The sequence below is a fragment of the Mesoplodon mirus genome (genome assembly GCF_964341445.2).
Source record: "Mesoplodon mirus genome assembly, chromosome: 6".
NCBI classification, from domain to species: domain Eukaryota; kingdom Metazoa; phylum Chordata; class Mammalia; order Artiodactyla; family Ziphiidae; genus Mesoplodon; species Mesoplodon mirus.
Window position 1 is genome coordinate 72,717,288 of NC_138982.1, and position 24,101 is coordinate 72,741,388.

Consider the following 24,101-nt stretch of genomic DNA (forward strand, 5'->3'; position numbering starts at 1 on the left):
GTTTGCCATAGTGGCTGCACCAATTTACATTCCTACCAACAGTGTAGGAGGGTCCCCTTTTCTCCACACCAAAAGTAGAGTGTTTTTAAAAAATTCATTTCTTTTCAGTCCTCAAATTTTTTTTAAATTGCTAATCAGATACTGCCCACACTGAGATTGACATATACATGGATCATAAGGTATATATATAGTCGGAGAATGCAAAAGCTAAGATTTTGCAGGCTATAAGCATTGGTTTATTAGTGGTGTTTTTCTTTTTTGCCAATTTCTAATAAAATGAAATTGGAGGAGAGATCAGTTAAAGGCCTTCAGAATAGACAGGGACCAAACTAGAATAGTAATATTAAAGAGGAAATGGATTCCAGTGATTGTGAAGGTGAAATGCAAGGACAGTTGGATACTATAGGAAGCAAGGACATGAACTTTTGAGTGTAGATGATGTAGGAAATGTGGATGGGGGAGCAACTTTGAAAGAGAAGGCAGTTTTAATCAGAAGATGGTAGTATGAGTGTAAATAGGGACTTCTTTCAAACATTTTTTTCCGAAGGAATTGAGACTTGAGCATTCTCTTGAGTTCAGTGAGTGAGCCAGGGAAATGAACCCATTAAGGGTGCAAAGGAGAAAGGGGGAAATTTGTAGGACAAAGTTCTGGAGAAGGCAGGATGAAGATCATAGTTTTCTTTTTAAAAATCAACATTTATTACTGTAGAAAAATCTAATGGTACACCCTCTTCATTATCCCAGTCCTGATAAAAATAAGAAAAAAAATTATGAGTTGGAATTTTGTTATCAAAGCTCATACTCCTCATGGTGAATATCATAGTATTTTTTGAGGTGCTTATCAATCTAGGATTGTGCAATAGCCTTCTGATTGTTCTTCTTAGTCTCAGTTCTATGTCTATACTCCTCACTACAGATATTATAGTGTTCTTCCAAAATTCAGTCAGAAATTATGAACTCTTTTTTAGAGTAAATTGCTTCCCCTAAGTGATAAAATCCATATTATCTTCATGAGCTTGTCACATTTTTCAACAGTCTCTGTTCACTGCATAAGCTACATACCAACCACAGTAAGAGAATTCCTGATTTCTTTTATTTGAGGTAGACAAAGTAAATCTCTGTTCTTGGCCAACAGAAGAGCTCAATAAAATAAATATAGTTCTACCGCAAAGGCTAAAATTAGGGATATATATTAATATATTAAAGATTTTGTCTGTATATAATTTGCAATGATCTGCCAGAAATTCCTTACATAGAATTAATTGCCAGATTAATGCCCTGAAGTGAAAGTAAACAGTGCATGTAAATTTAATAAGAGCTAAGGACTGTAGTGATAACCCCAGGAGGCAAACATTTCAGAGTTTTGCTACCTCACTTCCTGATTTCAGAAGCCAAGGATAGAAACTGGGGAGTTTTTGTAAGTGGTCCCATTCAATTTTTTTCCCCTTTTTCTTTGGATTCTAGGAACATTCACTTTAATATCTAGTTGATTTTTTTAAATGTAATTGTACCTAGTTAATATCAAACTTTCCTCAAAAAGTCATTATAGACACAGTTTTTGTGTCTATGGTATTGTGGGAAATTAAGGGATGGGCAGAGAATCTAAGTGTGCCTTTTTCTGCCTACCTCTCCACTCGCCTAAGCAACATATCCAGTGAGTTCTCAGAGGTCACCAGCAGTAAAAAGGAGCAGGGTTCCTTGGTGGAGCTACCCCAGGAGAATGTTAAATTGCTGGTTAATCTGCAGAAATCCTGGGGCAGGCACTATACTTCTCACATCAATGGTTAGTGGGATGATGCTGAAATATTATTGAGAAGGACCTTTTGAGAAGTCTTAGAGACACCCAGGTGGCTGATATCTGGGGTACAGAAAAAAAGACTGGATGGAAAGTAGGGAGAACAGACTAGATATTTTCAACTAGGACAGTGAGAGTGGGAGCAGAAAGAAGATAAGAGATACAGGACATTGGAAAAGCAAAGGAAGCAGAATTAGGCACATAATTGCCCGTAATCTTATTTTTTCATTTATTAACTAAAGCTATTCAAAATCAATTAATATACAGAACTTTTGTTTTTACTTGAAATAGTGATTAAAGATTTTGGTTGTAGTGTATCTTTTTTTTGGATTTTCCCCAATATCATTTGGGTTGTACCATCACTGGAAATTTATAAGGATTTATGTGATTTAGCTGATTGCCTTTGTGGGAGTCATTGTTGTTAAGTGCACAGACTGAGCCAACTGGCTGGGTTGAATCCCAGCACTACGTCCCAGCTCACCAGTTTTTGGCTGGTGACCTTGGCTACTGGCTTAATCACTCTGTAAATACTTCCTCTTTAAAACTGAGATTAATAATACTGTCTACTTCATAAAGTTGCTATGAGGATCAAAGGTATTAATTATGAAAAGTATTTAGGACGGCGCCTGGCACATAGTAAGCAAGATCTAAGTGTTAGCTATTGTATTTACTTTGCATTGACTATAGTACTCAGACAATACATTCCTTGAAGCAATCCTTATAATATGTGTTATTAGAATACAGCATACTCTATTTTGACTTTTAAAGGGAATATATGCATACGGTAAAACAAAACTGTTCAATATGGTAGCCACTAGCCAGTTGTGATGATTTAAATTAATCAAAATTAATAAAATTAAAAATTCAGTTCCTTAGTTGCACTAGCTACATTTCAAGCACACAATAGCCGCATGTGGCTATTACCTATGAAACTGGACAGTGCAGATACAGAACATTTCTGTCTTTGCAAAATGTTCTATTAGAGCCAGCAGATAGTGAAAGCTCCCTCCCATTCCTACCCCCAAATCCTTCCTCCCAGGGGTAATCCCTGTTACAGGTTTCTTGCACAGCTTTTCATGGTTCAGACACACAATTTTTTTTACATAAATATTATATAATTTGCACTGCACTGTGACTTATTTTTGTTTGTTTTAAAATACACTATTGATATATAATTGACATAACACTTCCTAGTTTTAGGTGTACACCATAATGATTTGATATAAGCATATATTGCAAAATGATTACCGCAATAAGTTAATATCCATGTATTGATTTTTGGAATATGTCAGCTCCCTACATTTAATCAATTAACAGTTCAAAGATTTAGAGCATCTGATATTTGGCTTAGGAAGCAACAATTCAACTATAAGAAATACGCATCTTGTTATATTTGGGAGCAGGTGTAAGGAATGATCTACTTCGGTTTTCTTTCTTGTGTGGCACATGCTACCCACACTGATGTGAATTAAGCGAGTTGAAAGTGATCATCTCCCATCAGCATGGCCAGGAATTCTGCAGCTCCTGTCTCGTATCACAGAGAGCTCCTGCGCTGTGGGAAAACCCTGCATAAATGCTGGGGTCACTGTGAAGATATCTCATTCTGGGTTGGGAGGCCTGCCCCCGGCCACTCCTAGGCTGCGGAGAAGGGGACCCGGCGGTCGGCTCGGACGGCTTCCCCTCCAGCCGGAGGAGCGCGAACACGTCCGCCCGCTCGCGGAGAGCGGCGCCCCCTGTCGCCTGGTCAAAGAGGCGGCGCGGGCTCGCGGGAGGCCGGGAACATGGCGGGGAGGCCCGCGGCCGCCGGTACCCCGCCGCCGGACCGGGACCGAGCGGCGCCCAATGTGGTGGCGTGGATCTCGCAATGGGCAGACGACCACCTGCGTCTCGTCCGGGTACCGCTGACCCGCCGGCCGGGCAGGTGGTGGGCGCGGGCTGCGCGGCGCGAGCCTGAGGGAGACGCGTCCTGGGGAGGCCCGGGCAGCGGACTCGCCGGGCCGGGGAGGCATGGAGGGCCGCAGGGGAGCAGCTCGAGGGCCGCCCGGTCAGGGCAGCGTGTGCGGGGCCGCGGGGGCAGTTGGGAAGGGCTGGGCAGAGACCAAAGCAGGGCACGTAACTCCATACGCCTGCGGAGAGTGGAGGAGTTCGCTTCTTTAATGCAGTGAGAGGCCATTGGAGTTCCAACAAAGGGCGGGGGCGGGGGGAGGGGGGCTTCGGCTACTAGACGAGAGGATTGTGGTGATTCCTTTCTTTCTAACAAAGAGAGGAATAAAGAGGGCTGCCTGCTTCGTGAATGGTGTTGGAAATTGCTGATACAGAGGAGTTGGGATAAATTAATTGTTAGGGAAATCTAGGGAGCTTTTTGCACGTGTGAACTTGAGGATGCCTGTGAGACCTCTAAATGGAGATGTGTGAACTTGAAGATGGTCATTAGACTTCTAAACGTAGCTGTAGATGTTCTAGGCAACTGGAGACAGGAGTCATGTATTGAAGGGAAATCAGAACTGGGCATATAACTTTGAGAATGGGCTGCATAAACCTTGAGTAGTATTTAAAGCTTGGATGACGTCTTGGAGCCAGTCAGAAAAGCTCCTGAAGAAGCCCTAGATCTGAGACCTGGGGGCCCCTCTAACATTTAGAATTTGGGGCGTGAAAAGGAGGTCAGCAAAGACTAGGAAGGAACAGACAGGGAAGAGGAGGAAAATCAGGAAAACCAGGTGTCCTGGAAGCCAAGTGAAGAGTATGTTTTCAGATGGAATGATTAACTTTGTTGAATTCTGCTGGGAAGTTGAGTAGGATCATCAGCTTTGCAAATACTTTGCAGCCAAGCAGGACAAGAGCCAGGACCATGTCTGTTTTCACTCACCAGTGCAGCTCAGTCCTTAGAGTAGTAAATACCACTTAGTAAGTGCTAGATAAATATTTGTAGCATTACTGCAATATATATATGTGAATATACACACACATATATGTTAATTGACAAGGCCTTGGTTCTTCCAGTTAAGCAGGAAGAGATGCATTGGTTATTACAAATTAAAAAATAACCTCATCAGCACTGGGGAGGAAACAGTGTTAAGTTAGCAAGCACATGGATAGTTCATTCCAAATAATCCAATCACAGAATGTACCCTTGTGTATATTTTCAACTTCATCTCTTATATGCTTAGTTGTATTTATTGAAGGAAAGCATGTTAGATTACCACTGTTGAGGGAATTACAGGATCCTTATTAATTAATTAAACTCCTTTAGGTCTGTTTCAGTTTAAACGAAGCACTTTAAAGGCATCGCTAAGTTTTTCCCAACTGTTTGCAACATGTATTTCCCAAGTGCTATATTTTAAGGTTTTGGTGATAAAGTTTTCTACCAGATACTTAAATTCTGCCTCCAGACTCAGGGTTATGGAGTTCCTGTGGGCCTTGCAGAAGAAGTATTAGACTAATTCATGCATTCAGGGAACTCATGGTTAAAGCAATACAATCAATAGAGAGCAGTACCATATTATGTATATAATTACTGTGTGTGCCAGTTTGGTTGGAGAAAAAAGGGAAGATTAATGGGCAGGTGGGCAGTTAGTTTTTTTGGAAGAAGTGAACCTTTAGTTGAAGGATATGCCTTATTTGGGCAGTTAGGTACAGAGAGGATTTTTTTTTTCTGCCTTCTAATTAGTACTTTCACTATTGTGAATAATAATTAGGATTAATCATTAAATCTCTTTTTGAAGAACATCAGCACCGTAATGGCCATAGCTGGAGTAATGTTACTTCTAAGAAGTGTTCGACTGGTAAGTTAAAAAAATGAAGAAGACATTACGATAAGCACCAGACAGTTAATTTTTCTCACTTCAAACGAGACAGATGATATCTCAAGCAGTGTATCATTTTGTTATTCATATTAGAAGCTTTTAAATAATATTTTAGAACAATGAACATATTTTAAGATGTTGGTTTAAAAGTAACACATCCACAGGATTTTATGGAAAGTAATTGCACAGCCTGTATTTCCATAATCATTTTTCTTCCTCCTTAAAGAGGAATCTGAAAAGGATTTAATTTGCTAGAATGGTGTAGCCACTAAATTTGCATTTCAGATGTTGAAAACAGTCAAAAGTGTTTCCTATGGTGGTATTAAATTTAAATCGCCATTGAATTATGTCCCTTAGAACTAAATAATTTATGCTTTCATTTAGTGTATTTTTTTGCCCTTTCAATAATGTATTAATAATAGACATTGTGGAAATCCATTTGATAATTCAAGATTTACAGGTATTTTTTAATACACCTTATTGTTATCATAGGATGTAATTTCAGTGTCATGTTCAGTGTCAGTGTCATGTGTCATCCAACTGCAATGGATATATTGCTTCTATATATATTTATTTCCTACACTTATCTCTATATTGTTTTGTATTATTGACTACACCCCATTACTTTATCATACTATATCTTTTCCAACTGTTGCCTTTTCACCCAGACACCAATTTCAAAACTTTTGTCTCTCTTTTCCCTTCTTTTTGTTTTAGTGCCTTGCACTCATCTTTTTAAACCGAGAGGTAATTGACATACAGTGAAAGTGTAAGTTTAAGATGTACAGTATAATGATTTGACTTACATACCTCATGAAATGGTCACCACAGTAAATTTAGTGAACATCCATCATCTCATATAGATATGAAATTAAATAAATAGAAAAAAAATTTTTTTCCTTGTGTTGAGAAGTCTTAGAATTTCCTCTCTCAACCACTTTCATAGATAACCTACAGCAGTGTTCATTATATTAATCATGTTGAACATTACATCCCTAGTACTTATTTATCTTATAACTAGAAGTTTGTACCTTCCAAGTTCCCCCTTCCCCTACCCCCACCTCTCCTAACCACAAATCTGATCTCTTTTTCTTTGAGTTTGTTTTTGAAGTAAAATTGACCTACAACACTATGTTACTTCCTGTTACACAACGTACTGATTTGATATTTCAATACGTTTCAAAATGATCACCACGAGTCTGGTTACTATGTCACCATACAAAGATATTGCATAATTACTGACTAAATTCCCCATGCTGTACACTTCATACCTGTGACTCATTTATTTTGTAACTAGAAGTTTATCTCCTAGTCTTATCTCCCTTACCTATTTCTTTCCTTCCCTCACTCCCCTCCCCTCTGGCAACCACCTGTTTGTTCTCTGTATGTATGACTGTGTTTCTGTTTTGTTGCACTTGCTCATTTATTTTTCAGAGTCCACGTATAAGTGAAATCATACAGTATTTGTCTTTCTCTGTCTGACTTATTCATTTAGCATAATACCCTCTAGGTCCATCCATGTTGTTGCAAGTGGCAAGATTCCATTCTTTTTTATAGCTGAGTAATATTCCATTGTATATATACATACCACATCTTCTTTATCCATTCATCTATCGATAGGCATTTAGGTTGCTTCCATATCTTGGCCACTGTAAATGATGCTGCAGTGAACATGTGGGTACATATATCTTTTCAAATTAGTGTTTTCGTTTTCTGTGGACAAATACCCAGGAGTGGAATTGCTCGATCATATGGTAGTTGTATTTTTAATTTTTTGAGGAACCTCCATACTGTTCTGCATAGTGGCAGCACCAATTTACATTCCCACCAACAGTTCATGAGGGTTCCCTTTTCTCCACATCCTTACCAACACTTGTTATTTGATAATAGCCATTCGGACAAGTGTGAGGTGATATCTCGTTGTGGTTTTGATTTGCATTTCCCTGATGATTAGTGATGTTGAGCATCTTTTCAAGTGCCTGTTGACCATCTGTATACCTTCTTTGGAAAAATGTATCTTTAGGTCTTCTGCCCATATTTTAATTGGGTTGTTTGTTTTTTTTGATGCTGAATTGTATAACTGCTGTGTATATTTTGGAAATTAAGCTCTTATTGGATATATCATTTGTAAATATCTTCTCCCATTCAGTAGGCTGCCTATTTGTTTTGTTGACAGTTTCCTTCACTGTGCAAAAGCTTTTTAGTTTGATGTCTCATTTGTTTATTTTCACTTTTGTTTCCTTTGCCTGAGGAGGCATATCCAAAAAAGTACTAATAAGACTGATGGCAAAGAGCATACTGCCTGTGTTTTATTCTAGAAGGTTTATGGTTTCAGGCCTTACGTTTAAGTCTTTAATCCATTTGGAATTTATTTTTGTGCATGGAGTGTATGTAGTCCAGTTTCATTCTTTGACATGTAGCTGTCTGGTTTTCCCAACACCGTTTATTGAAGTGGCTGTCTTTTTTGGGGTGGAGGGGCTTGAACTCATTTTTAACCTTATATTTAATAGGCTCTTTCTTATAACACCTCCATGATTTTGTAAGTCATTCATTTTAAGCCTATGTATATTCTTCTAGAATGGAACTTTTGAAACTTTAGTTCTTTTCGTTCTACTTTTTTCATTTTCTTATATCTCTACATTCCATGACATATCTGTATTCTGAAGTTTCCAAAATTGCCAAAATATTAAATTATCTGATTAAGAGTTAAGGGGAAAATAGTGCTGAGGGATCATTTCTCTTGTTAGCTCTTAAAAAAACACATGAATCAATTAGAGATCATTGTAAGTTTTTCGTTATTTTTAGTATATAGTTCAGTACTTCACTTTGGTAATATTAAAAGCAGAGTGTGTTACTGTTTATTATGTTCACTTTTATTCTCACTGACTTTCATGCTTTTTTTTTTCTCATTGACTTTCATGTCCTAATCCTGCTTATGTTAGGTACGTCATTGACTTATGCAAATTATTCAATTATATATATATATATATATATATATAGTTATGAGGTTATTTATTTTAGACTTAAGTTTGGTCTCTTTTTCTTAGATTTTATGGTTTTTGATAATAGTGATGGGAAGAGCAGACTAAGGAAGAGAAAAAGAACATTGGAACATTAGGGGATAAAAAACTATGTTATAGAACAGTTGGAGACGTTTAGCTAGAAATAAGAGAAACCCCAATCAGCAGTGGCTTAACCAGTTAAAAAGTTGATTTTTCTCATGTCACAAGAAGTTTGGAGGTTAGAGACTGCTAGCATTGCTTTCCCAGCTCAGTAACATAGAATTTAGGTCTGTCTGATTTTCCTTGCCTTTCCTCATGGCACAGATGGCTGCTATAGCAGGCTGCTCAAGGCAGGAGGAGAGAAAAAAGGAAGGAAGGTGCCAACCGCATCTTTTCCTTTTATGCAAAAAGCAAAAACGTTCCTGGAAGCCCTCTGTAGGCCTTTGCTCACATCCTTTTGTCACATGGCCACCTCTAGCTGGGGCAAGTAGGCTGGGCAAGTGGCCATTTAGCTTTTCCACCCCATACAGAGCATGTTCTCAAGGGAGAATGGGTTTGGGAATGGATGTTGCATTGATATCTTGCCACAAGGAGCCTTGATAATTCCTCTCCGGCTTTCTTTTTGGATTGCTGGTTTTCTCTCCTTCCTCTTCCCTCTGAGAGTTTATCAGTTTCTCATATTCTTTCAGTTACAGATTGACAATTCCAAATTTCGTATTTAAAAAATAAAAAAGATTATTAAGTTTGGTACTGTGCTGAGCCCTTTATATATATAATTTCATTTAATAGGTAAAATAATTCTGTGATAGAGGTATTCTTATGCCTAACTTCTATAGATGAGGAGATGGATGTTCAGAGAAATAACTCTGACAAGATCATCCGGCTAGTACATGGCAGAACTGGATTTCATATGACGTCTTCCTGAATTTAAAACCCTTATTATTTTCTCTTCACTGCGATGCTTCCAGCTTTTGTCTGTTTGCCTTTAGGACACGCCCTTCACCCTCTGAAGCTTGGGCATAGCACCCTTGTTAGTAGGATCATCTTTCTGCCTGCTCCGGAGAGCAGGCTGTGTTTATCACAAACTCAGGATTTTTTTGTTGAAAGATGTCTTCCTCAGGTGTTCCTATCCTTTCCATTTTGACCCTTTAGCACTTACACTTTATATTAAACCTATTCATGTGTTGCTCTATAGTTGTATTCTGGTTTTATGCATATTGTCTCTTCCTCTTCCAGATGGTGCCTTCTGTGTCACAGAAATGCTGCACTGAACTTTTGGCTGTTGAGGGATTATTGGATTCCTCCCATCATGAGGTAGATGCAGTGGCATCTGCCTTTAGATGTCCTTCACATAGACTGTGAGCTTCGTGACAGTAGAACATTGGGTTCTACGTTTTTCCGTTTCCTCCTCTAGCTCTTAATAACTTCCAAAACTCCAAGCATCAAGGCACACTTTTGCCCTTTTATGTGTATCCTTTAATGAAAACACCTCAGAATTTAAAGGATGGACCTGTAGTAGTTGAAGACATCTTTAATGTCCCTCTCTACTCCTTCTAAGTCTTGCCTTCCTTGGGCAAAATACTCTTGGTTTTCTCATCTGATGTAGTTTCCAGGCTCTTTACCATCTTTTTTCTCCTCTTCTGGCTTTGTTCCAGTTCGATGAAGTCTTTTATGAAATATGACACCCAGAACAGCCTGATAGATTCCACTTAGAGCCTGATTTAGAGTATTCTCTCCCTCATCTCTCTTGTTCTGGATCCTGCTTCTAATATGTTGCTTTGGGTGGAACTTTGCAGAGGGGAGTGGTGGTGGGGCTGGGCAAAGAGGAGAGGGAGTTTGCACTTTTTGTTTTTGGCAGCCTTGTCACATTTTCACTCATTTTGAGTTCACAATTAACTAAAACCTGTAAATCTTTTCCATATATGCTACTTTATTCTCTTCTATCCTTTAGTTTGGGAGGATACAGGGGCAGACTTTTATGTTGTAGTCATTCATTCTAATTGTCAGGATCTTTTTTTTTTTTTTTTTTTTTTTTTTTTGCGGTACGCGGCCCTCTCACTGTTGTGGCCGCTCCCGTTGCGGAGCACAGGCTCCGGACGCGCAGGCTCAGCGGCCATGGCTCACGGGCCCAGCCGCTCCGCGACATGTGGGATCTTCCCGGACCGGGGCACGAACCCGCATCCCCTGCATCGGCAGGCGGACTCTCAACCACTGCGCCGCCAGGGAAGCCCTGTCAGGATCTTTTTAAATACTAACTCCGACTTAGTATTCATACCCTTCCAAGCATCAGACCTGCTGATGTTCGATCCTTATGCTCTCATTCAAGTCACTGGTGATCATATTAAACAGGAGAGGATCCAGGTCAGAGCCCTGTGGCTTACTCCTAGTGTGCCCCTCCCATTGACGTTAACTCATCGGTGCTACCCTAGGGATGTCACAGAACCATACTGGGAGCCATCTATGTGGATGTTTAGCCCACATTTCTCTGTCTTTCCCATAAACTTTTCATAGACAACTTCTGTCAGGTGACTCACTCAAACTTTTCATGTGTGTTTGATTTAGGATTTCTCTTCCCTTTTGTTTATGTTCTGCATATTCCACATTCTTGAATGAATGCTGACAATACATACCTTCAGAATCTTTTTCCTCACAGTGTTTTCTCCAGAAAAAGCAGTCACCTCCTTTTTATCTAGACTCACCAGTTGTTAACATTTTGCCATGGTTGTGCTTTCTCTCTCTCCCTCAGTGAAACCATTTGAAAGCAAGTTGCAGACATGATGGAACTTGTCCCATAAGGACTTCATAGTGTACTTCCTAAGAGCAGGGATATTTTCCTACATAGTCACATTAATATCACAGCTAATAAATTTAACATTTTTGCAGTAATATCTAAAATTCAGTTCATATTCATATTTATCTTCTGAAAATATCCTTTGAAGCTGTTTTTTTTCCCAGTCTAAGGTTCAGTCCAGGATCACACACTGTATTTAGTTGTCATGTCTCTTTAGTCTCCTTTAATCTAGACTTTTATCCCACTTTATGTTAATTTTTGTCTGTCATGACACTGCCATTTTTGAAGAACCCAAGCCACTTGTCTTAGAGAATGTCCCACAGTCTAGATTTGTGTTTCCTTGGTAGATTTAGTGTGAACAAGAAGGTAACGGTGTATACTGCTTCCTGTTGTGCCGCATCAGGAGACTCACAGTGTCCGTCTGTCTTAGAACATTATCACATCTAAGATAATTAATAACCCCTTAGCATCATCTAATACCCAGACCATATTAAGAGTTCCTTGATTGTCTCAGTGGTGTCTTTTTTCAATAGATGATCTGTTCAGATCAGGATTCAAATGGTCCATATATTGCGTTTGTTTGTTATATCTCTTATGACTCATTTACTTTATAACAGTCTAGAACCCCACCCCCATTTTTTCCCCTTTACGCCATTGATTTGTTAGAGTAACCAAGTCATTTATCCCATTTTTAATGTTCCACATTCTGGATTTGTCTGCTACAATATTTTTCTTGTTTGAAACAATTTTTTTTTAATGTTTAGACCAACTTTACTATCTTAGGAAGTGGGGTACTCATTTATCCTTCTGCCTGTATGAGGCTCTCACCCAGCCATGATTATGAATTAAACTTTTCTCTATAGTACTGTTAATATGGAAGACACAGGTATAAAATGTTGACTAACTCCAAGGTGTTAGGTATTTAAATAAATTCCTAATGTTGGCCTTTTGGGAGGGGCCTTTTTCTCCTATGAGATAAAAAATAAGGAAAAAAACCTTGTTGATTAGTAGTCAAATTTAACTTGCCTCAGTTTTGGTTAGGTTCTCCCAGCAGTGCCTGCATGAATAGATGGTACATCTATAGTATAGGATAGTGACTATTTAGTCAGATTTGTGTGGTGCCATGTTCAGACTCACTGCTTTTTGATGGATTGTGTCATATTTCGAGGATGTAAGCTTTTAGAAGTTAGGAGTCTGTTTAATGTTCTCTGTATAGTAGCTTGAAATAGTAAAATAATGACTATAGATTTCTAAATAATGTTCCCATAAACACTTTCTGTTAAATCTTATTAAAATTTTAATATGAAATTAAGAACCAAATTAAAAATTTTCAGTGGTTATATCTTCTTTAAAATGTTTAGAGAATTTGACATGCTTAATTTTAATATGAAAATGGTAATAAAATGTTATATTTTTCTCCTTGTAAATCAACAGACATCAAAATTCACAAGTTCTTCAGATATTCCAGTAGAATTTATAAGAAGGAATGTTAAACTACGAGGACGACTACGCCGAATAACTGAGAATGGTTTAGAGATTGAACATATTCCCATTACTTTACCTATTATATCTTCATGGAGAAGTAAGTAAGGTGCAAAAATAATAACACTAAGTAACTATTTTAATGTTCCTTTATTAGAAGTTATTTTAAAAATAGCCAAAAAAAGTCATTTTAATTTTTAGTAACGCTCCATTGTCTATGAGGGAAAGTCCAAATTCTTGACTTACATACAAGAACTATTTAATTTGGCTCTAGATTTCTTTTCTTCCTTCCCTCCTTTTCTCATTCAACCACTCAGTGGTTTATTCAGGCATTCAAGCATTTATTCCACAAATATTGATCACATGTTATGTTCTAGGTCCTACGCTAGCCGTACGTGCGGAGTGAAATAAACAAGACCACTCTACCCCTTGGAGCTTATAGTACAGGTGGAAGATGGGCAACAGACAAATGAGAAATTGTCCTAAGAGCTATGAAGAAGAGGATCAGGGTATAGGATGAGAATTGTTGGAGGTTGTATGAAGGGCGAACCTACATATATAGTGGTCAGAGAAGGCCTCACTGAGGAGTTGCTATTTAATCAGATGCCCGAAGAATGGGAGGGGGCTGGCTAGGAAGAATATACGCAGGGATGAGTTGCCTCTTTTGGTAAGCACATGAAGGCTCGTCTGGCTGGGGCATAGGGAAGAAGGGGACAAGAGACACCAATGGAGGCTGGAGAGCTGGGCAGAGTCCATAGCTTTGCTGCTGCAATTCCCATTTCTCCCTGCTTCATGGCAAAGCCCCCAGCCACACAGACATGCCTGCTGCTTCCATGTGTTCTCATGCCCTGGGCATAGTTCTTTGCCCAGAGTGACTTGGCTCCTGTGGATTCTTTAGGATCTAGCTCAAATGTCAGCTCTTCTGTGAAGCTCTCCTTAACTCCCAAGCAGAATTAGCCTCTTTCTTTCCTATCCCCCAAGCAATTTATACACACTACAATTAAAGTACTGAAACACATTTTCCTGTAATTATGTATCTAGGTTTATATCCTTCTATTAAACTGTGAGCCCCTGGTGGGCAGGGAACTTTTCTTATCTATCTCATTATTCACAGTCCCTAGAAAAATAATTGTTAGCCAACAGAGACTTGGCAGAATTTGTCAAATGAATTAACTGAGTTATATTTAAAGATCTTCTTAATATTATTTTACTGTTTTGAAGAAAGGGATTCTTATTTCTTTAGCCTCAGATGAATGAATATCACTCTGTTCAATTAGATAGGGCTGCAAGGGAATAAGATTAATTTTTTTTCCCCAAACATACCTGACATGATTGACTTCTTTAACAAATCAAACAGTATTGTTCCCTAAAGAAAGGTACCTGAGATGTTTATTTGGCCATTTAATGGCCATTTAATGGCCGTTTCAGCTCTAAGCATGGTTTATACTTCATAAGTCCTCTACCCTCTCAGTTGTTGTAATAATGCTACAGTAATTTAAATCTCTCCTGTCTGAAATAGTGATGATTCTTTAGTGCTTAAACAGCAAGGTCATCACTTGTGATTGTCCAGGCTGTACATCGCACAACTCCAGGGATGGTATTCAGTGGGAATCTGCCCCGGAAGTCAAGCAGTGCCACAGCACTCTAATTGCCATATACACGTATTGTTATTAATGGGTTTCACATCAAATAAAAATGTTTATCAGGTTGGTACAAACAATCAAAATTTTAGAGCTGAAAGGAAACTTACTTTTCTCCCCCACTTATTTAAATATTTTCTATAGAAGTTAAAGGCCATGTATGAAGCCATCTACCTAACAGTTGATAAAATCAAAGGTAGAAAACAGATTTTCTGCTACCCAGTCCACAACTTTATGTATAGAAATGCAAAAGTTAAAGAAACAGACATGTCTTATTCGTCCCAACAGATGATAACCAGTACAAATGTAACGGTAGTATTAATACTTTTTGTAACTGACATAAATTGTTGGTGTTAAAGAGATCATTTTGCATTTTCATTAGTTAAACCTATTTACTTATAAAATGGTTGTAGAACTAGAAGGTTGCTTTCCAAGCACTATTTTGAATGATATAATGAGATATATAATGATATAATGAGATATAATAAAAAGCATAATCTTTTTCATTTAAAAATAGCTGTTAATTGAAAGCTTCTTATGTTCCTTTCACTATTTTTACTACCTGGCCTGTAGGATAGAGATGGACTTTTTTTTAAATTTTTTTTAAATTTTTTAATTAATTTATTGTTTTGGCTGCGTTGGTCTTTGTTGCTGCACGCAGGCTTTCTTTAGTTGTGGCGAGCAGGGGCTACTCTTCATTGCGGTATGCGGGCTTCTCATTGCGGTGGCTTCTCTTGTTGCGGAGCACAGGCTCTAGGTGCGCGGGCTTCAGTAGTTGCAGCACATGGGCTCAGTAGTTGTGGTACATGGGCCCTAGAGCATGTGGGCTTCAGTAGTTGCGGTACGTGGGCTCAATAGTTGCAGCACGTGGGCTCTGGGGAGTGTGGGCTTCAGTAGTTGTGGTGCGTAGGCTCAGTAGTTATGGCGCACGGGCTTAGTTGCTCTGCGGCATGTGCGATCTTCCTGGGCCAGGGATCGAACCCGTGTCCCCTGCATTGGCAGGCGGATTCTTAACCACTGTGCCACCAGGGAAGTCCCAGGGATGGACTTTTGATTTTATTGTAAGGAGGGCTAGGATTCAGGCTCCCCAAATTAAGGCCATTCTAACCAAAAAGATTTAGCTCAGAAAACTACATCAGAGTAGAGTCTGTGTAGTGTAGTAGAATGTGTATTAGCGTGGAGAGCTTGTGTTCTATTTCTAGTTTTGGCTTATGGTTTCCACCACCATCAAAGAAGAGAATTATAATATTTCCAAGACTCCTTCCTCATGACTATTCTGTGATATCCCTTCCTTCTATGATCTTATCTTTGGTGTGTATGATGAGGAGGCAAACACACACAAAGCTGAAAATTTTTATGAACCGGAACTCTAAGGACACTTCATTTCTTCAATAAATGTTTACTGAATGCCTGCTGTTTTGTCACAGTCTCAGTATATAGTGGCAAACAATGGATGTGATCCTACAGTAGTCACAAAACCTGCAGTCTAGTGAGGATATTACTCAAAGCTTCTCCTATCCCGGATGGTAAAAAGTAATCTTTTTGACGTATGTGATACTCTTGTCTTGTGAAATTGTCCATTGTCATGAATTTACTTGTAATGTTTTCTAAATTGAGGGTATAAATCAGTTGTTTTTCTATCATGTACTATCTTTATAAAAACCTTAAGAATATTTAGTCATGAAGTTTCCAACCCATCTGATGGAACAGAAATATAACAAACTCCTTAGTGGTGATTTGCTTCCGTATTCATCTTATGTCTGCAGTTTTTTCCAGGTGCCCATGGTCTTTCCCTTACTTGACATACTCACTTCCTACTCCTCCTCCCGCCTCTCTGTTCATTCTGCAAAACCGAAGTCCTGCTCTTGGGCTCTTCCACTGGAGCCCATGTTGCTGCCCCCTTATAACCTTTGGCATCATCTGTGTCATCCAATCCAGTATGAAATAGGCTTTTTTAAAATATGTGCATGAAAGATTTGTTGAAGAGCTGGTAAGATAGAGGGATTCACTCAAAGCTAAAATTAGACATCATAAGCATTAAAAGTGGCATCTCCTTTTTCAAGAAAACCTCAACTCTTTGGGCAAAAATATATGATGGATATAACTAACCTTATTCAGTAGATTAGTTCTTGGAAGATTTATTTTTAAATTTTTATTGGGCGCATCATATTTTAAATGCTTAGTGGGGAATTGCTAATTTTAAAGGAATCCCAGTGACCTTTTGTGAAGTGAAGAATTAGGACATTAATACTTAAGGTTGATAGTGTTGACTTAGATTCATGTTTTTGGTCCCCAAAATTTTGGTCTTAAAGACTAGAGGGTGTTTTATTGGAAGATAGCTGGTGTTGATGGCAGCATTAAAGGATTGAAGAGAGACCTCAGAATCTTCAGGCTCCCCTTAACTCATTATGTACCAATGATTTGAATTCATCTAGTCTTTATTATATGTTCTGCCTTAATCTAATTTGTGTATTTACTGTGTCACAGATTTTTCTAAGGACATAATCCTACTTACACCTTTTGATACTTCTCTAACTGAAACTCTAGGACAGGTTTCAAGAGCCCATGCCCTAAAGAAAATGTTTTTCTATCATCAAATAATATTGTGGCAAGCTTCTAGGATATCTTCCTGAACTCAAGTATTACTTTTTCCCTAGCAATTAAATGAACTTAACTTTATACTTTCAGCTACTTGTATAAGAGTTTAACATATGTTAAATGTATAATTTCTTTCAAAAAAAAGTCATTAAGATTTTTTTTGTCAGCCATTATCCTTTATGGAAAGTTATAAACTTTTTCTGCAATAAAATCCTGTTATTAAAGTTCAATTGGTTAAAATTTTATCAAGAGTTTGCCCAGACTTTCTTATCACTATGTTACTTGGATAATAAATTGATAAAATACTGTCTGGAAGTCAGTTTTGTAAAATGTATATAAAAACAATAATGTTGATATTAATCAATATTTATTGAGATGGGAAAATATCCTCAGTACATTAAGTGAAAACGCAGTTTATACAGTCCTATTGGTCGTAGGAGCTTATATTATTGAACGACATATCTTGTAGCATTACGTGTATGTGTGTAGAGAAATAAATCTGGCAGATTTTTTAAAAAAAGGTAAATTGGTTAAACCCCACATCCTCTTCTGGTGCTTACTGAAATGAGTTTTTGAAATTTCCATCTGTTACATACTTGTATTGTTTTAAAAGACAAGTTGACTATAGAAATGAATGGATCTATATCTAGAGAGTCTGGGTATTTATAAATAAACATAATATATCCAGTTGTTTTTTGGAGCCCAAATGACTTTGGAATTTGCTTTTGCAACGTGGTATTAAACCTAAAACTCTCTTCTACCTAACCCTTTTAGAAGAGCCGTGTGGTGCTTTGCTGGTTAAGTTGGCTGGAGTAGAACTCACTGAAACTGGGAAGGTGTGGTTACAAAAAGAGCTAAAACCTTTCCAAGTAGTATGGTTCCAACTTCTTGGAAAGGAGAATTCAGCACTCTTTTGCTACCTTTTAGTGAATAAGGTAAGTAGTGTGAAGAAATAACTAGCAATATTTTATTCTTATTATTTAATGCATAAACTCGTCATTAATCAGAACCTTGAATGTATAATGAGACTGAATTTTTTTGTCTTTTTAAAGTACTACTCACAGTGATTATGTATAGAGAACTAGATGTTTCATATATAAATTTTGCTATAAAATTTGTTTATTATAGAAAAAATTATGTTTATATGTTTATTATAGAAAAAATAGAAAATTAAGAAAAAGTAAAAAAACTTCGAATTATTATTGACTCTGGACATTGCCAGTTTAAGGAGTATCTTATACATTTATTTATGGACATTATATCACACTTGTTATTATAAACCACTTGTTGAGTGCAACTTGTCAACTGGAAATTGCAAAGAGCAAGGGTGTTTTCTGAAGGTAAATATTGCTCATTCTGGTCCAATACCTTGTAGATAGGTATGCCTTAACATATAAGTCTTTGAACTCTAAAAACATTGAGCATATTTAATACTACTGGGCATATTTAAATTGAGCCTATTTAAATACTATTCATGATCAGTAGTCAGTCATCTGAAGACATTGCCTCAGAGTTTCCTTACCTTTATGACTGGCTATTAGCCATTCTGTAACTGCGGATGCCTTAGAGCTTCATTACTGTTGCCCTGTCACTGTCTTGAGTCCTTCGATGTGCCTTCTTCCAAATTTCTTTTGGTGGACAATTACTGAAAAAAGAACATGGAAAAATAAAATAGTTGAAATGTTATTATAACAGGATTAAGGGTAATTTTTCTTATTTTTAAAGTTCCTTATTATATAACAAACAAGAGTAATCTGAAGAGAAAAATAACCTCACATTAAAGTGATTAGAATTGTAACCATTTTAATTATTAAAAGCTTTTTGAATTATTAATAGAACACCTAATGAAATCCATTAATTTTTGCATGTCCAGATCACATTCAGTTCTTTCAAAATAAGAATTATCCAATACCGATTGGTTGAAGCATCTTACACTTGACTAAGTTGATAATACAAAAGTATATAAAAGATCCCAAAGGCCTTACAAAAATATTAACTTCTCTTTTCAATTGAGGAGTATATATTATTTATCCTCAAAACCCCTCTATGGAATCTTTTTTTTTTTTTTTTGTGGTACGTGGGCCTCTCACTGTTGTGGCCTTTCCCGTTGCGGAGCACAGGCTCCGGAAGCGCAGACTCAGCGGCCATGGCTCACGGGCCTAACCGCTCCGCAGCATGTGGGATCTTCCTAGACCAGGGCTCAAACCAGTGTCCCCTGCATCGGCGGGCGGACTCTCAACCACTGCGCCACCAGGGAAGCCCTGGAATCATTTTATTCTCATTTACAGGGGGGACTCTGGGTAACCAAGTGAAAGAACCGGTATTCAAGCCCAGCTCTTCCTGGCTCCTGAGCCCACACTTCACTTTATCTGTCTTTACCTTCTTTCCTAGAAGGTGACCAAATTATGCTTTATGCATATTTTGGTAATTTACTTCTGTTGAATTTTACTGTAGTGTGAGGCTGAATTTTAATTATTTTTATTTTGGTTCAGCTCATTAAATTTAAAACAAATATGATAATCCCTTTAAAACTGTATTTCTTAGCCACTTATCATCATGTACCAAAAGTTACTGCATTTAAAGGAACAAAAGGTTACTTTATTCCTTTATATAGTCTTAGAAAATGTTTCCTACTTTAAACTTTTAGTTTTCACATTAAAAAAATTTAACTGTGAATTACTTGTCTAATGAAGCTATAAAATTACTAATACTTTGTTAAAATTAATCTTGCTAAGCAGGATCTCCTTTACACTGTAAATTAGCGAGAAAAAAAAAATACCATTTATCTGGTTTCATTAGGCAGTGAGGTATGAATGAAATTTCCTGAAGGGTGAAGATTCAAGGGCCAGGACTATTTTTATGTTCATTATTTTATGGGACATCTTTTAAAAATGTATTTACATGCCAGTGCCTTCCTCAACACTGGAATTCTGAACCTAAATTAACAGTTCAGTGATGATTCATTTCATTTTGCGTTTGTCTACTTTTTAGTTTCGTTACTTTTCTTTAGTTTCTCTTTTGCTGTGGCCTCCTGTCATTTTACCTATCTGGTGTGTGCTCCATTTCCCCTCCAAACGACAACAATAAAACCAAAAAACCCTTTTTGTGCTTTATTGCTTCTGCACATTTTTGGGTAGGAGACCAGTGAGCCCGTGGAGAACTATATGTTATAAAAGAGTGAATTGTCTTTGAGCAATGGTCTCTTCTAGTAATGAAATTCTTGGATTTAGCATTAACTGTTTTAAGCTCTTAAGGACCCTTTTGCATTTATATTTTTGACTTTTATTTGGAGGACTCAAGTTGCAGAATGACTGATGTTAAAGTAAATAAAGTGTTATAGATATGCTAGTAACTTTATTAAATAATTGGCTTGTGTTATTTTTTTATTCAAGGGTAGATTTTTTAGTGTGAGTCTGAATGAAGAAATTTTGAGAAGAGGCCTTGGCAAAACTGTTCTCGTTAAAGGGCTAAATTATGATTCTGAAATCTATTGGAGAATTCACAGAAACTTACTTAAAGCTGAATTAATAGCCTTAAAAAAAGGAGAAGGAATATGGAAGGAAGAATCTGAAAAAGAAAGTTATTTGGAAAAATTCAAAGGCTCCTGGAGAGAAATATGGAAAAAAGACAGTTATTTTAAAAAAATTGGATCAGATTTCAACTTGAAAAAAGAAAGTTATTATGACAAATTTAGAAGGACTTATGAAACATGGAAAGAAAACATGAATAACTACTCCTTAATACTGAAGTTCAGAGAACTTCTGAGTCGCATACACTTTCGTAGAAAAGGATGAAATATTCCAAGAGATCTGGAGGTGACCTACTCCAAAAAGAATAAAATATAATGGATAAATATAATGGATATTTTTCATTGAGTTGGAATGGGAAATTCCCCCAAATGATCAAAATTGCATTCTAATGTATTTAAATATTTAAGAGATGATTCTTATAAATGTAATATCAGAATAATTTAAATAAATTGTGATTAATGTAATATCCTTTTAGGAAAAATGAAACGCTCTATAAAAAGTTATCAGGTTGAGGGCGATATACATGTAGTGATAATATAAGAAGAGGGAGTTTAACTGTTGGCCATTGTATTATTTTAGTCATTTTGGGCAGCCATATTTAACTTTTGTTTAAGGAGAGTATTTGTTTACTTTTGATTACTTATAATAAAGGGACTCTTTATGCATCACATCTGAGGCTGCTCTTTTCTCTCCACTGCTTTATAACTGCTTGTGAATTTGAGGCAGAGCTACAAGAGAAGGTCACTTAGACCATTTTCTACTAGTAAAGAGTGGCTTATTTCTACCTGTTGTTAGATGAGGGGGATAATCCTGAGGACAAAATCATGAATGAGCCGAGGATGGCAGCACGCAGGATAAAAAGAATAGGGATGCCTTCTGACATTGTCGAGCCCCTAAGGGCTTGAACTCTCTTGCCTCCCAGTTTCTTATTACGTGAGATAGTAAATTTCTTTATTTTTAAAGCCAGTTTTAGTTGGTTTGAGGATGTGATATACACACATACTTGCTGCTAAAATCCTCCTGACAGTATAAGCTTCTTTCACAACACCAGCAATAATCCACCCACAATGTCTCCAGAAGTTTTTCTTTTTTTATAATTATTTTATTTTAATTAATTAATTTATTTATTTATTAATTTATTTATGGCTGCGTCGGGTCTTAGTTGCAGCACATGGACTCTTTCTTGCAGTGTGCAGGCTTCTTTCTAGTTGAGGTGCGCGGGCTCAGTAGTTGTGGTATGTGGGCTTAGTTCCCTTGCAGCATGTGGGATCTTAGTTCCCTGACTAGGGATTGAACGTGTGTCCCCTGCATTGGAAGGCAGATTCTTTACCACTGGATCATCAGGGAAGTCCCTCCAGAAGTTTTTCTTAATGATTTGTGATACTGACCAAAGTCAGAGGTATCATCTGGTCTAAATAGTTGACTCCTGTCAGAATCAGTAATACAGAATGAAAAGTTTACTGCTGCTACGTGATTAAAACAGGAAACTGCTGCTTTCCTGTTTAAAACATAGCAAAGTAGATTTCTCAACATTTTCTAATTAAACAACATTAATTTTTAGTGAGGTCTCAAATCTTCCAAAGATACTTTTTGTGTGTGACTTTATTTCATCGTCTTTGGGGTAGGATTAGGAAGTTATGTGGTAGTTTTTATTCCCTGGGTCTAATGCCTCAATAGCTTTTTGTTTTGTTTTAAGAGAATGTTTTATTTTTATTTAGAGATTTTAACAAGATTTTTATTTAGGGATGTTAAACTAGTTTTGTGGTAAGCTCTTGAGCCTTTTTTTTTTTTTCTTGGTTTGCCTCAGAATGATGTCAGATCTCATCACAGTTATCACTGATGGCCTCTACCAGCTCAGCCAGTGCATTTTTGTCTTTCCAGTTAAGCTGTGTGAATGTGGGGCTGGTGCAGGTCTTTCTGGGGACTAGGTGACCTGCTCTAATCTTTCCCTTGAAGATATAATAGGGAACCCTGATTAGACCAGATTGTTTGATGGTCCAAGGGCAAGGTGAACTAGATAATTGCAGAGAGGCTAGATCTTTGTCACTGGAGATGGTTATAACAGGGCCATCTGAAAAAGTGGAAAAGTCCTTTTAGGCTGAATTTTTGACTAAAGCCCAGGTTCTTTACCTTTTTCAAATAGAGGATTTACTACTTCTTAGTCTCTTATCTTCAAAACAACAGGGTCTATGACCACCGTCTTCTTGACCTTTTTTCCTTTTGGTATCTTGGGTATTTAGAACCCTTTACTTTTTAAATATATTTCTATCAAATGAGTTTAGTTCTTGTTGTATTTCTAAAAGATTGAATTTTTATGGCCCTTTCAAATCTATTTTGTCTTAGATCCACATTTCCTTTTGGGGGTTTTATTTGTTTTTCATTTTTCAATCATACTTCTTATATATACCATGTTGACAGCAATACCAGCTTTATCATAATTAATGGTGAACAAAACTTGGGAGAAGAGTGAAAACTATGCCCATACGTATATCATTCAGCACTGTCATTACTGGCAGCTAAAAGCATATTCCAGCAACATCCAAAGGAGGAAAACAGACAACTAAGGCCTCCTTGCATGTTGCTTTCTGTTTGTTGTGTTGGTGTTTCTGTTAGTTCCATCCATGAGACAAATGGACAAATACTGGCTCTTCTCTAGTACATGGGACAATTACTATTCAGTGAGGGCTCCATAAGGGCTCGCTGTCATAGTCCTCAGGCTTGGGAGATTCTTAACTCTTCTTTCCCCACCTGCTTGACTCCCAAGGCAGTCTAGTCCACAGCCTTTGACTGATGGATTCTCACCATCTGGGATGGGAAGGACACTTGAGTTTGTTTGTGGAAGGTGACTGGGCTTAGTTACTCCACTCACTGTGTATGTTGGGGGGTGTACTAGCAAGCCTGATCATTCCTGCCACTTTCTATGATGTCAGCCCAACTTATAGGAAACTCCTGTAGTCACAAACTGACCACTAGGCACTTCCTCTTTTGCTTCCCTCTTTTTATCATGCTTCTTTCTCCTTAGGAAAATGAGGTCCAGTGGCTTAGTAAATGTCAGGAAAGAGATAATCACTATTTCCAAACTTAGTGGAAACAGGATACATGGCACCTTCAGTCTTGTAGAAAGGAGAGTGCAGTGCTAATGTCAAGTCTTTCTCCCCTATGTAAATAGGAGAGGGCAGGGATGGTTGCTGCCTGACAAACTAACTGCCCAACTCCTCCTTACTTCAAGACCTCTTATATCTCCTGGTCATGGAAACTTCTAAATTGGCTTGACCTTTCCCACCTCTGGGAAAGCCTGGGGAATCTGCTGCCTGAAATGCCATCTTTTAAAAACTGGAGTCGGGCTTCCCTGGTGGCGCAGTGGTTGAGAGTCCGCCTGCCGATGCAGGGGACGCGGGTTCGTGCCCCGGTAGGGGAGGATCCCACATGCCGCGGAGCGGCTGGGCCCGTGAGCCATGGC

The 24,101-nt window shown here is 37.8% G+C and overlaps 2 protein-coding genes across 3 annotated transcripts in view; both read left to right on the top strand.

Annotated features, from left to right (window-relative positions):
- Positions 1 to 12,905, top strand: part of SLC33A1 (solute carrier family 33 member 1) — a 42,423-nt gene extending 29,518 nt beyond the window's left edge. Inside the window, exon 7 of the mRNA XM_082624657.1 lies at positions 12,826 to 12,905. The gene's annotated coding sequence lies outside the window, so the exon portion shown is untranslated. The remainder of the gene's footprint in view (positions 1 to 12,825) is intronic.
- LOC309806132 (protein C3orf33) lies at positions 3,432 to 21,299 on the top strand. Of its 2 annotated transcripts, none has more exons than XM_082624662.1 (5): positions 3,432 to 3,690; positions 5,518 to 5,577; positions 12,826 to 12,973; positions 17,886 to 18,046; positions 20,504 to 21,299. In XM_082624662.1, exons 1-5 carry the CDS (start codon positions 3,577 to 3,579, stop codon positions 20,903 to 20,905), a joined length of 885 nt encoding a protein of 294 aa, XP_082480788.1. In that variant the 5' UTR covers positions 3,432 to 3,576; the 3' UTR covers positions 20,906 to 21,299. The 2 variants fall into 2 exon arrangements, with proteins under 2 accessions (XP_082480788.1, XP_082480789.1); XM_082624663.1 differs by having other exon boundaries at positions 3,576 to 3,716.
- The last annotated feature ends 2,802 nt before the right edge of the window (positions 21,300 to 24,101 follow it).